The sequence below is a fragment of the Mytilus californianus genome, unplaced genomic scaffold (genome assembly GCF_021869535.1).
Source record: "Mytilus californianus isolate M0D057914Y unplaced genomic scaffold, xbMytCali1.0.p SCAF_5, whole genome shotgun sequence".
Classification (NCBI taxonomy): domain Eukaryota; kingdom Metazoa; phylum Mollusca; class Bivalvia; order Mytilida; family Mytilidae; genus Mytilus; species Mytilus californianus.
In genome coordinates, this window is record NW_026262701.1 from 38,161,555 (window position 1) to 38,176,349 (window position 14,795).

The following is a 14,795-nucleotide window of genomic DNA, read 5'->3' on the forward strand; positions in this document are numbered from 1 at the left end:
TTTACAAATATATCATATATCATATTCGTACAAGGATTTAAATAGTAAAATCTTACAATATATATAAATCCTTGATTCATATCACTCTTTTACTAGTCATTTATATCAGAGACATATAATACTGTATTATATGTCTCTGTTTATATGAATATGAATAATTACGTTATGATAGATTAAAACAATAGCAAAATATACGCACAAGAATAATACGAGTTTTCTGCATACCCTTTGCATTTTTTTTTGCTATTGTTGAGCACATTCAACTGAAAACTTTCCAAAGGAACTGGTGACAGCTAACACCTCCTGTGTTTAAATGAATTTTTCGGACAATAAGATTTACGAATATAAAGCACCACACACTTTGTGATCAGCTGCTTGATAATTTACCTAAAAAAAGCTTTTTTCCAAAAGAATTAATGATTTACGCAGATCCTTATTGAAATAAGTTTTATTTCTGTTATTGCTAGATCATCAACGTTTAACGAAGAGCAATTTATTTGCAGCTGTAAAGAATATATCATGTAATCAGCTTTTGCATGTGCCGCTTCATCAACTTCGATTAACTTGTTTTTTTTATATGTTCTTAAAGTATATTTAAGAACAATGCTACTTTAAAAAGTTCACCTGAATTTTCATGAAATGCATATTTATAACGAAATTAATGGTTAAACTTTCAATGTGAATATCGTTTTGAGTGAAGATTATGCTTTATGTCATTCAATAGGATTTGTGAGTCAAATAGAAGATTTTTTGAAAATTCATTTACGTGTGTTTAAAGTTATTGCAAATGGCTGATATTTTTGTTCGAGCATATTGTTTTTCTTTAATTGTTTTACATTTCATACCGATATAACATGTTACTTTTATTATTCTTCCCTTAGTTTATTTATTTTGTATTTACATTGTATCATAGGTCAAATTTATTTGTTCAGTGTATGTTCAATGGTGTTAATATGTCCTTTGATTGAGTTAAGCTATTTCAGTTGATATTTTATAGTGTGTCTTTCTATGTTGTGATGTTACAATATTGTTTCAGAGAAAGGGTGAAGGTTTGGTACCATTAAAACGTTTAAACCCGCTGCATTTGTTTGCACCTGTCCTAAGTCAGGAATCTGATGTTCAGTAGTTGTCGTTTGTAGATGTGGTTCATAAGTGTTTCTCGTTTCTCGTTTTTTATATAGATTAGACCGTTGGTTTTCCCGTTTGAATGGTTTTTACACTAGTAACTTTTGGGGCCCTTTATAGCTTACTGTTCGGTGTGAGCCAAGGCTCCGTGTTGAAGACCGTACTGTGATCTATAATGGTTTACTTTTATAAATTTTGACTTGGATGGAGAGTTGTCTCATTGGCACTCATACCACATCTTCTTATATCTATCTACTGATGTTTCCGTATCTTTTTATTGTTGAATTACCCATCATGAGCAAATGTTTAAAATTTTAATAGTTATGTTTTATAGACATGCATTGATTCAATATTTTATTTTGCAAATACGAGAACATTCAAAATACAATTCATTAAAGAGTAATTAGTCCACAAATCGTACCTTTCTCCTTTAGTAAATTTCTGTATAATTAGTGACTTGATACGCTAAGTATTCATTTCATATGTAACGTCAGAAAGATGTTCATTTCAAATGAGTGAGGACAGAAAAAGATTTTTTTATGTTTCCTAAATAATTTCTAGGCAGTTTTTTAATTCATTATATGTCGGAGATACTCCGCAGAAATTAATGACATCTTATCCAACTTCTTCATTCACGAGTATTTTTCCTTTATGCAATTGTCAATATATGACTTTATAATAAATTCTTAAAATATTTGTCTAAGACTGAAGAGCACTTGTCATCGTTTGATCATATTTATTTGTCAAAATAATCAATAGAGTTAAAATTCCGATCTCTTTGCTGCCAGTCTACTAATGATCACATGATCTCATTTGAATCAATGTCAAAATTGAGCGAATATGACATCTCATACTTTCGATCTACAGTCTGAATGTAGTGAGTTTTAAACGAGATCCTCACTACTATAATTGAGGAGAGAATACTTTGTCTCATGTTGTTCCTCCGGTTATACAAACACAGTCTCTGTGATTTACTACAATAAAGATGCAGGTATGGCACCCCATATAGAACATCTGAAAAATAATAGGCGGATCACGAATTAAATAATCGTGATAATGGATTAAAATCGTTTTCATCAATTGTATAATAAATCACAACGAATTATAATTGAATTATAATTCGTTATCACGGCTTCATAATAACTAATTTGGTTATTACGAATTAGAGAAATCGTGTATTTTTTTGTCTTAAAACAAAGGATCCGAGGATCTTGTATGTTATCGCTCACCTCGTCTGCTAAACTGCTGGTACAGTTTAGTTCTAATATATAGTTTTTTTGTTTTTTTTAAGGGGAATTGGGGGGGGGGGGGTAATAAGAAAGAAAATATTCTGTTAGTTAGTCGAAGAACACAACAAATACAATGCAAAAACTAATCCATCAAAAGCTGATTCATATAATCTCAATTACCTTTTAAATGGGTCTTATTCAACATCAGTCATCTTGGTTGGGCATTCAAACCATCTTAGCTGAAAATAGACCATGTAAGAACCGTTCCATTGATTGTTTTGAGGCATTATTTTGCAAGTGTTTTTTTTTTTTTTTTTGGTACGTTGATGTGCATGTTTTATAAGTGATTGGGTTCATAAAAGACAATTCTGAATAAATTCGTGGTTACGATTTGTAAAATTAATTCGTGATTAAGAATTACAATAATCTTTATTTCAAGAGGATAATCCAATTAGCTATAAAACTAATCTTCCTGAGAGTCCTTAAATGGGCTTCTGCATGTATAAAGGTCAGTGTAAATTTCCAAAGACATAATTATGATGATAAAGATACAATAGAACCTTATTAGCCCGTTGGATAACATAATTTGTAAAAGATTATGCCGAATATTGTTATCATCTGCCCAATAACTCAGACCGTTATCAATAGTTTATATTAATAGTTTAATGGTTGTGCTTCATCTTTTCGATACCGTCACAAGTTTATTTTGGTATTTCACAAGGATATACTTTTCTTGTTACGCTAATCCCGTTCGGAAGTGTGCCCTTTTTGTTTTATCCCAATTCATTTCTGACATATTTACCATTCATACCAATCAGATCTTTCACTAAATTTGCTCCGTTTAAATTGTTTGTCGCTCGTGTAAAAAGTTATCTGCAAAAAAATCTAGCGGAGCAAAGTGAAAGATCTGATTTTAATCGGATTGAAAAAAAACTTATTTATGAAGAAATCACACAGAATCCTAACGAAGAAAGAGAGCCGTATACTAGTCAAGTGTTTCGGAAATGGTTCCGGATATAGAAACATATTGTTATTCTGTATCATTTTTTAAAGATCTGATGAAATGTTTGATCATGTCAACTTTCTCAATGTCAAAAGTGATCCAAAGTAAACGTTACAAGTGTTCATTCACTGGTTGAATGAGACAAAGTAACTGTATACCTAGAAGTCTAAACTTATTTATTGTATTGTTTAGTTGCTGTCTCTGTGACATATGTCCAACATCTTTTATTGATATCCTAATTCAAAAGGGTAAATCTAATGTCATTTCTGGTGTCCAATTTTCCATGGCTTATGAAGTCTTGAACCAGGTGAGCAAAAAAGTATCAATTTAATCAGCTTTGCCTCCAGATTCCGTATACCAGATTGAAGTGGCTGAAGAAATCGAATTCCGATTTATTTCTCAGTCTTATTAGGAAAAACAGTTCTTCCGATTTTGCAAAAGACATATGCAATGAAGAAAGTTCTATTAATCTTACTTGGTGATTTAAAAAAAAATTTTCATCTCTAACATTTAAGTTTAAAAAATAAGAATTCAAAAAATTATTTGAAAAACAAAGCGCTGGCTAATATTGACATTAAGAGGAATTATTTACCGGGAATCTTAATTTATAGTATATTAATTTGCATTCAAGTAAATGTTAAGTAAGCTTCACCTTTTGTTAACTTTCTGTTTGCGTTGTCTAGATTTTTAAAATGCTTTGTATGCATTTAATTGTATTTTGTAGAATTATCAATGACCACAGCAAGGAAGGGCCCAGTTCCGGAATACCAATGGCCACTCGGAAACAAATCTTTGCTAACAGAAACTATGAGTAGAGTTGATTTTGTACGAGAACCAGTCGGAGACTGTTACAAGTTTGAAAAGAAACCGGAACCGCTACCATTTGATGCAATGTCTTTTGGTCAAACATCAGACGATTTGAAATATTTGAAAACAAACCTTCGAGATGACTCGGAATTTAAGAACCTTTCTATCTCCATGTTTGTTTATTCTATTGGAACACCAAAAGGGACACTATTACATTATGTATTGGGACAAGAGGAAAAAATAAGAATAAACTTTATTATGACACACACCGTAGTTTCATTCCGTGATGAATATGCAAATCCCACTGGATTGGTTGCCGAGGAAGATCTACTTAAAGAAAATGAATGGAACCATTTGTACATAGAGCGTCAGTTTGAATCAGGACGAATAAAGATTTACGTAAATGGTGAAGAAAAGGTAAATGCAAATGATGACTTTCAGAAAAACATTCCCATGCCAACAGGAGGAACAGTATACCTAGGGAATGCTGTTGCTAAGGGGGCTTCAGAAGACGACCAGCAATTTACCGGGTACATAACGTGCTTTCAAATATACACTAGGCTAGTTCCGAAAGATAAAATAAACGAAATGTGGAAAAACTGCCTACAGAAGAATTGGAAATATCAACCACCAGGTAAGAAAATACGTGAGAATAAAAATCAAATTATCTTGTAGTCAATCTGATTAAAATTCAGACCATTATTAACTCGCTTGCTCGTACATAAACTCATATGAGTATAACGAAATCAGAGAACTGTATTTTAATTAGATTGTCTTGCAGTCACCGATTTTAATAAACAAAAACAGATATACAAATAAACGTATTCGATATTTCGTATACTGCAGAAATTTCGTCCTCATTGATACTGCTTCTAAGAAGAGGACAATCTAATTCAAATATAGATCTTTGATTTCGTTATGCTCGACGAGCACGTCAGTTCCGATAGATTTGAATTTTAATCAGATTGAGAGGAGGGAATCCTACTCAACTTGCGATCGTTCGACACAGTCCACCTTTTATCCTTTGTGTGTACCATGTTCAAGCTATGTCACTTTTCTTCGAAAAACACAAACAATAGTTAAGAATGTAAACCCCACATGTATCAGTATAAGTGATTTTTATAGAAGATTATTGTCTTAAAAGTTTTTAATTGGTCTTGTTTGGTTTCTTTTGTGTTTCTTTTGTTCCCGTTATGTTTCATACGCGTCGCCACACAATCTATGCAGTCTGTCTTTCCACTCAACATATCAGCAAAGTGAAATACAACACAAAGTATAAGCTTTTTAAACAGTTTTTGTTTATGAGTTTAAATGTCCTCTTGGTATGTTTCGACTCTCTTTCATAAACAGTAGCTCGTGATTGTTTGAAGAGACGGTGCATATAGTTACTATAATTTACTTATAACGATTTAGTATTAATGTACAGTTTCAACAGGTAATACAACTACAACTTTGTTCCTTATATCAAATAATTAAAGCTCAAGTATTAACAAAATTATGTTGTTTTAAAACATTGTTTTCTTTTCAGAGTTTTATCTTATTCCAAACGAGAATTTGAAATGTGTGAGTAGCACACCACCTTCAACTCTCGCCCCTCCTCCTATTACAAATCTTGTTACAAGGAATATCTTGGCCATAGAAAAGGAATGGAACGAATTTCGACATCAATTCAATTGGAAAACTAGCCTCAGAACATCTGGTTATTTCATGGTGAAAGCACATGACATGAAACCTTCACCATTCTCTTTTGGAATTGTCAACGCAACAGACACCAGCGTGTGCTCGCGACTGTGCATGCGCATAGAAGGTTGCCAGTCGTTTTCAATGGACGAACGAACCGTGGATTACGTTACATGCCATATGTACAATTCTGTCTATGGTGATTTGGTAGCTGACCCTGGTTCGAAGTATTATACTATTGTAAATGTCGACTAACACTCATGTTTACACATGTATTTGTTGATAAAGGAAAACAAATGAAAACATATGTATTCCATGAAAGTTACATAAAACATAGTTTACAAGTAACCACTCAGTGAAATAAACAAGGAAATCTAGATAGTTACAACTATATAGTTTATTTAATACCATAAATAACGTGTTTTCTCAAGTGACCTGGAATACAATTCTTGTTAATTTACATTTATGTGTTAGGTTCATAATTAAGTATAATGCATTCCAAATGTAGAAAGTAAATTCCAGTTTGTTATTTTTGAAAACACAAATGTACAATTTCTATGAAATCATCGAAAACTTCAAAGTAAAAGCTCCAACCAATTTTTTGTCAACATTTGAATGAAATCGGTTGAAAGATGAAAGACAAAATATTTTCTTTGAAAATATACCAGATTTAGGTTGAACTTTATCAAAGGATTGAATTCTTGGTTTTTTTTTCATTGCGGTTTAAAAATCTATGTAATGTTATACTGTCGTTTTGAAATCTCGTAAACCACGTATAAAAAAATAATTGACCCCAATTACCATAGCCACAATTCCGACCTCTTTTCCTCGAATGTGACCCCATAGAATGCGTCATCACCGAATTTGTACATGCAACATGACGACTGCCTTTAGTGAAACAGGATCTGCTTGTCCTACCGGAGCACATGAGATTATCCCCTGTTTTTGATGTGGTTCGTGTTGCTCTGTAGTGTTTTGTAGATTATTGTTCGTCCTTTCGCCGGTTTTTTTTTACCATGGTATTGCCTGTTTCTTCGATGTTTGATTTTTATTGTCCCTTTGGTATTTTTTTTCACATGCTTACTTTCCGACAAAAGTTATTTACTTTTACGGTGCTGCTATAGTTATTTAAGTCACATATTGTAGCTATTGATGTGTGAACACAGAAATTTGATTTATTTATCAAACTATGGGAGGTGCCGTTTTTTTAGCGTAGAGAGGAAGATAAACCTAAGGGCCCATTATAAAAAGTGTAACCGGTATCGATTCAAAAGTGTACACCTGCCTATGAATACCTTCAATAACACAAGTTTGTTAATTTTTTGGATTACATTGTTGCATCAGTCTATGAAAGTTCTTTAAAAAAAAAAGGCAGAACAAATCTGACGTCTTTAATTCCTAGAGATGATACTGGACCTTTCTTTTAATCTGGCGTATACTTTCAACACCCTTTTAATAACTCATAATTAACACTCTGACTGTAGTTTTCAAGATAGCAGCTAAAACTTAAAAACCTTACACTCAAGGACAATGTAGTAGAATTTTCCTGAAAATTTTGGGGTACGTGACTTGTATATAAATCTTGTTATGCTGATTTTTTTGCGATTACACTTTTAAAATTTAAATTTTTGACGAAAAGCTTGTTACGGAAGCGTAATAGAGCCACACAAATTTTTTTTACTATTTATTCCTATGTTTGCGTTATGAAATATCAGTATATGATAAGGATTCTTTAATAAAAAAATCATGGGGTTGTAAATTTCAATCTAGTGAGGCAGCTATTCAAGATGCTTGGGTAACAATTTGAATTTAGAGTATATAATTATATAATACTAAAAATATTTCATCTTATACATGTATTTAAAAAGGGTAGCTTGTTTGGATCTAACCAATCTTACCTAATGCTCAAACGAGCGGTTACTTTGGAAGTATATTTTTGAAAAATTCGGCTACACTAACAGGGTCGATTTTCTTCGGTATAACTTCAACCTACTCAATTTACTTTGTGATATATTATATATATATATACAAATAGTCTAAATTGAAAACAACGTTCAAATCATTGATTGCGTTGGATAAAAACCGAAATTTTTAAACGTGTGCATGCAAATAAAACCCTCTTAAACCCTGCTGACTGCCATTGGCGATTGCCAAGTAAACGGATCACAAGATGTAACAAAATGGATCTTTATATATTATTAATTAAATACCAAACAGAAAACAATAAACTTGCGGAATATATATATATATCCAACGCAATCATAGGTTTGAACATTGTTTTCAATTTAGACTTGTTTATGATATTGTAAATTGTCAACACCCGGCCACCGAAAGTTTGATTTTTGTGGAGCCTAGGTGGTCGAGTGGTCTAGCGCGACGGGCATAGTGCAAGGCGATTTGGTGCCACGATATCTCAGAAGCATGAGTTTGAATCCCGGCCAGGGAAGAACAAAAATTTGCTCCCGCTAATTTACAGATCTAACATTGTTTGGCTGTTATTCCAACGAAATTATAAATACAGAATGTGTTTTCAGCCTTGTATCACCAGTGATGGATAAAATCTGTCGTAGAGTTGTCACTGGTTCAGACGTACTTATAATATAATTATCCCTGTGACTGCATCCTACATTAATTTGTAAGATCCTCTACGATAGATAATTCAGCTGATCTGTAATATTCCATCTTCATGCCTTATATATCATATACTGTTTATATACGACGCTAGATAAAAACTGACGAGGAAAGGTAACACCCGGCCACCGAAAGCTGGATTTTTGTCGAGCCTAGGTGGTCGAGTGGTCTAGCGCGACGGGCATTGTGCAAGGCGATTTGGTGCCACGATAGCTAAGTAGCACGAGTTCGAATCCCGGTCAGGGAAGAACAAAAATTTGCGGAAGCAAATTTACAGATCTAACATTGTTGGGCTGTTAATCAGACGAATTTATATATATTATATATATAGTATATACAAGTCTAAATTGAAAACAACGTTCAAACCTATGATTGCGTTGGATAAAAACCGCAATTTTTATACAAGTGCATGCAAAACAAATTTCTTGTTAGAGGGGTCTAAATACAGCACAAATAATATTTTTCAAAAGACCAAAAAAGTGAAAAAGTATATTTTAACAAAACTCATTTGACTAACAGGTCGAACAACAAATGTTCTTAAACCCTACCAACTGCCATTGGCGATTGCCAAATAAACGGATCACCAGGTGTAATAAATGAATCTTATTTATAAATTAATACCAAACAGAAAACAATAAACTTGCGGCAAAGATGGTATACCGCAAACAAAATACAATTAATCACAGTGCCCGTATTAATAAGGGCAGAAAAAAAATACAGATTAATTATTTAATCTATTGCTACAAGACAAAACATACAACACTAAACATGATTCCAATGATTAAGTAGATTATAACATTAAACATATGTACATGTATTAAAGAATATACTGCATAAATATATATACTGGTGAAGAAAAACAAATATAATATGGATATATCCGTGACGTAAAATCCTACCGATGATCAACTAGAGGCTCTCAAGAGCCTGTGTCGCTCACCTGATTCTACTTTGGTTTTGGAAATCATGTAAAAATAGATTAATATCATAACAGATACCCTAATAATGAGTGAGGTCAAATTTGGTTTAATATTGGTCCTTTAATTTAATAAAAAAATCCTGGTGGCCATCTTGAACAGTAAATCGGCAACAAAGTAGCAACACTTCATCAGCACCTCATAAGAAACATTTATGCCATGTTTTGGATTCATTCCATTCAGTGCACTTCTAGAAGAAGCATTTGTATGTATTTCCCATAGGGTCTCATGTAAAAAGGAAGTCCCCACATTGGCGGCCTACATTGATGAAGGATCAGCTTTAAAGTAACAAAACTTAGTCAGCACCTCATAAGGAACATTCATGCCATGTTTGGTTTCAATCCATTCAGTATGTGGTTCTCTAAAAGAAGACATTTGTATGTATTGTCCATAGGGTCCTTTGTTAAACATTGTCCCCATCTGGCGGCCATTGTGGATGAAGGATCAGCTTCAAAGTAACAACGCTTAATCAGCACCTCAAAAGGAACATGCATGCCATGTTTGGTTTCATTCCATTCAATGGTTCTCTAAAAGAAAACATTTGTATGTATTTCTCATAGGGTCCTATGTTAAACTAAGTCCTCCGCTGGCGGCCATCTTAGATTATGGATCGTCTTCATAGTAACAACACTTGGTCAGCACCTCATAAGGAACATTCATGCCATGTTTGGTTTCATTCCATTCAGTGGTTCTCTAAAAGAAGACATTTGTATGTATTTCCCACAGGCTCCTATGTTATACTAAGCCCCCCTCTGGCGGTCATCTTGGATGATGGATCAGCTTCAAAGTAACAAGACTTGGTCAGCACCTCATAAGGAATATTCATGTCATGTTTGGTTTCATTCCATTCAGTGGTTCTCTAAAAGAAGACATTTGTATGTATTTCCCATAGGGTCCTATGTTAAACTAAGTACCCCGCTGGCGGCCATCTTGGATTATGGATCGGCTTCATAGTAACAACACTTGGTCAGCACCTCATAAGGAACATTCATGCCATGTTTGGTTTCATTCCATTCAGTGGTTCTCTAAAAGAAGACATTTGTATGTATTTCCCATAGGGTCCTATGTTAAACTAAGTCCCCCGCTGGCGGCCATCTTGAATTATGGATCGGCTTCAAAGTAACAACACTCGGTCAGCACCTCATAAGAAACATTCATACCATGTTTGGTTTCATTCCATTCAGTGGTTCTCTAGAAGAAGTTCAAAATGTAAAAAAGTTAACGACGACGACGACGGACGACGACGGACGACGGACGCCAAGTGATGAGAAAAGCTCACTTGGCCCTTCGGGCCAGGTGAGCTAATAATTTAATATTTCTAAAATTCCTTACTCTTTTATATTAAAAAAAAATGGATTTGAGAACTGTCTCGCCTTGACCAAGAACAACGAGGAAAGGAAAAGCTTTACGATGTAAAAATAAGATGTGGTATGATTGTCATTAAGAAAACTCAACACCAGAGACCAAATGACGTATATAGAAGCTAACAACTATAGGTCACCGTTCGGCCTTCGACAATCAGCCTTGAAACCTCATAAATCATAGCAAGCTCTACAAGACCCCGAAATAACAAATCTAAAACAAATCAAAACTAACGACTTGCGTTTCCTATCCTGATTTCTTTATAGAGATTTTCTGCTTACGAGAAAGCTATTGAGCAGCAGTTCTGAACGGTAAAGCTCAAGTAATACGATTGATTTTTATACGGACGCCATCATGATTTAGTTGATCAGTATGGAATACTTATGTCACGATCACAAAACATTTGTTCGCAATCCCGTTATCTTTTCCTCGATTGTATCATCACCGAATTTTCACATGATTTGAGCAACACGACTAGTTACACTGCTGTCCACTAGTAGGAAAAGAAGTTCTTATCCTAATACTCTTATTTTGACTTACATCTAGAAATTGACAATGAGGTTCGCTTGAAAACATACTTGACGACACAAGTGATGATTTCATTTTCCCAATTGTGAACTTTCCATTTCTATGTAGCAACATTCCAGAAGCGCCTACATATGAATTATATATCTCCCAGTTTACTATACGATATTCCAGAGCTTGAATCGACAGAGGGTTACTGCTTACGTGGATGCTATTAAACCAACGGTTCCAAATGATGAAGTTGAAGGGATTTTTTCGAAACGCCATCACACGTTGGTTGACCGTTATGGAATATCTGTTTCACAGATGACGACATATATGTTTCAATTGTCAAAGCAACGGCGGGTGCCACATTTAGAGCAGCAGGCTTTCCCTTCCGGAGCACATGATATCACCCCCAGTTTTTGGTGGGTTCGTGTTACTCTGTCTTTAGTTTTCTATGTTGTGTTTTGTATACTGTCTTTTTTAAAATTAAGAGATGAGGTATGATTGCCAAGGAGACAACTATATACCAAAGTTTAAATAAAGTGGATGTAAGCAATTAAAAGCAACCGTATGGACTTCAACAATGAGAAAAGCCCATACTGTATAGTCGGCTATAAAAGAACCTGACATGAAAAATATGAAAAATTCAATTGGGAAAACTAACTTTATTAAAACAATTAACGGAACACAAATATGACAGACAGGAACCAACGACAGGCTCCTGACTTGAGACAGGTATATACAGAATGTGGCGGGGTTAAACATGTTAGTGAGCGTGTACAGTGGTGTAACAACACATCATAAGAACAAATGATAAAAATCTGTTGAAAAAGCCTTAACTCATCAGATCCATACAACGAAGAAAAAGTCATTTTTCGTGGGGTTTTTTAGCCATGGCGTTGTCAGTTTTTCATCGACTTTTGATTTTCAAAATCCCTTTTGCATCTTTTTTGTAAAATTGGTTCATTTGAAATTTGTATTCAAATATGAAAATACTCAATACGCTGAGATGTGGCACAACAATTATCAAAGGACTCAAGGTTGTTCTATCTAACTTATCTGTTTATTTCAAGAATATGTTTGTTTATAAATGAGAAGACGAACAAGATGAGAGTGAGGAACATTTAATAGATTGTGAAATTATCATGCCACAAATCATGCAGCAAATTGCTAATTTTGCATACACAGGCAAATGTTCAATTGATGATAGTAATATACAGGATCTTCTTACTGCGGCTAATATTTTACAAATTGATTTGATTTCATTAGAATGCGAGAGATATATGGTCAAAAGAGTAACCATAGAAAATGTAATAACTTTGATAAAACTTTCAAATCGGTTTTATCTAAGTGTACTGCTTGATGGAGTATGCATGTTTGCTTCAAGAAATTATGATGAAGTGTCGGACATGAAATACTTTTTAGAACTGTCCTTAAATGAATTTACATCAGTCGTTAATAATTATAATTTCACTGCAATGAAATACTGCATTCCATTACATGACCCAGAAAGCAGTACTTTCCAGCTTGTTTGGAAGTATTATAATTAAAATACATTAGAAATGCGTGAACAATTTGATGACTCAGATGTAAACACTTTATTAAAAACAATTCGCCGCCATGACATACTCAATCTTGATGACTTGAAGGAGTTAGTTGAAAGAAATACCGTTCTTAAGTTTCCACATATCAGCAGTTAACTCCTGACTCAGCAAAATTCTGGGTCAAATGTTAATAAATCTCACTTAAAATATAGAAGATATTCTAACAATTTTAAGATATTCATAAAAGGGACATCATTTTGCAATTGTGCCACCGGTGTTTACAGAGAGGGAAAATCTACACGTGGTTTTGATAGTACGGATATCAATGACAGACCGAAGAAAGTAAAGCTCCACTTTATAGGGCGTGGATTTAATCATCTTTCAACATTAGTTAGAATATCGATAGTATACAAAAGCGGCGCTCAGGTTTTCCATGAACTAGAACGTTACAAATCTGATGTCGAACATGAGTTTGATCTTGAAGACGATGAAGTAATCACACAAGCGTTTGTTAAATATCATGAAACGTTTATTTTTGCCTTGAAATTTAAAACCAACTTTGGAAGAGAGTTAGGACCATTGGGTGATTATGACAATATGTACATGCATATAACATGGAGATCCGAGTCCTGCTATACAACTGGTTACTTACATTCTTGTATATCCATTTATGATAGATCTAGTTTTACAGATTATATCAATGCTCTAACGTTTTCCTGGGTAACGTATACTACAGAAGAAAATTGTAGGACTAATTCGGAAGGTTTTGATAGTGATGACGATCTCTATTCTTGAACTCTTAGTTAAGGCAAGGATTGTGACTATACACATCCTTGGTTAAGGATTGTAGTGGCAATATAAATACTATTTTTCTTTTCATAATTTTATTACATATAGTTTAAAAAGCAATATCTGAAAATATTACAAAATCCTTGTTATTTTTATTTTTTTTAATGATTTTAATGCAAAGAGGTCGCTAATGTTAAATGTATGCAAATCTAGAGAGAATCATTTTCCACCAAATTTTCATTTGCTTATATCACAAAAACAAGGACACAGACCTGTCATCTTTTTCTAGTTTTAGCTATCAATTTATAACAGTCTTTTATAAAAAGCTTGTTATTGATACGGAGGAGCGAACATCCTCAATCCTAACAAAATTTTTTAAAAATCAAAAGATTCAAGGTATACAAATTGAATTGACACTGCAGTCTTTGCTTCGTATGTATTATTCAACAAAGAGCGTTTGAACTTAGATAGGGTATCAAGTGTACGGATAGAATTATCAAGTTTGTTCCATTCTCTGATGGACGAGGGAATAAATGCAGAATTTGTTAAGGAGAGTCGACAAAAGGGGGCTATTAATAATTTTCAAAAAATAGACATTTCTGGGACAAAAATCTAAAATAGGTTGTCAGATTGTCAGAAATTTCTTGTAGATCTTATAGATCTCGTAATGCTTATCATGTTAATTGATGATGAAATCAAAGTTCTGGTCCAGTTAAAAAATTTAAGAATTATGTCATCTCCTTTGACAGTTAATGCAATGTTATTAGGCTTTTATGGGTTGGAACTGTTGATGTCTTTGAAAAATATTTAGCTTTAACTTCAAACATCTTCCCTTATATTATTATATATGCATATAATGTATGCCTAGGCTGTGCAGACATGTACTTGTTGTTTTAACGGTATTCACGTATTAGTCCAGGAAGGAAAATTGGAATATAGTATACAAGAAATGCTTTTTCTTCAAATAAAAAATGTTCCATAACCTAAAGGCATTGTCACCTGATATCATCAGCATTCAAGTTATATTAAAGCACCCTTTTATGTCTGTGGCACTGATAGCATAGTCACATTCCTACATATTATTGTCATTGGAATTGCTACTTTTAATATAGCTTTTATAGATTTTAGGCACAGGCAT

General features: G+C 33.6%; 2 protein-coding genes across 2 annotated transcripts in view; one reads left to right on the plus strand and one right to left on the minus strand.

Moving 5' to 3' along the window:
* The window catches only part of LOC127701844 (uncharacterized), a 347,060-nt gene that overhangs the window by 81,935 nt on the left and 250,330 nt on the right, over window positions 1-14,795 (minus strand). The window lies entirely within an intron of this gene.
* On the plus strand, window positions 4,086-6,297 carry LOC127701845 (uncharacterized). Its single transcript, XM_052205820.1, has 2 exons — window positions 4,086-4,798; window positions 5,693-6,297. Exons 1-2 carry the CDS (start codon window positions 4,090-4,092, stop codon window positions 6,097-6,099), a joined length of 1,116 nt encoding a protein of 371 aa, XP_052061780.1. The 5' UTR covers window positions 4,086-4,089; the 3' UTR covers window positions 6,100-6,297.

What these genes read in the sequence shown, in the direction of transcription:
- LOC127701845 (XM_052205820.1), top strand. Translation starts at nt 4,090, where the DNA reads ATGACCACAGCAAGGAAGGGCCCAGTTCCGGAATACCAATGGCCACTC. An exon ending in TTGGAAATATCAACCACCAG is followed by an intron (nt 4,799 to 5,692) that starts GTAAGAAAATAC and finishes TTTTCTTTTCAG; the next exon opens with AGTTTTATCTTATTCCAAAC.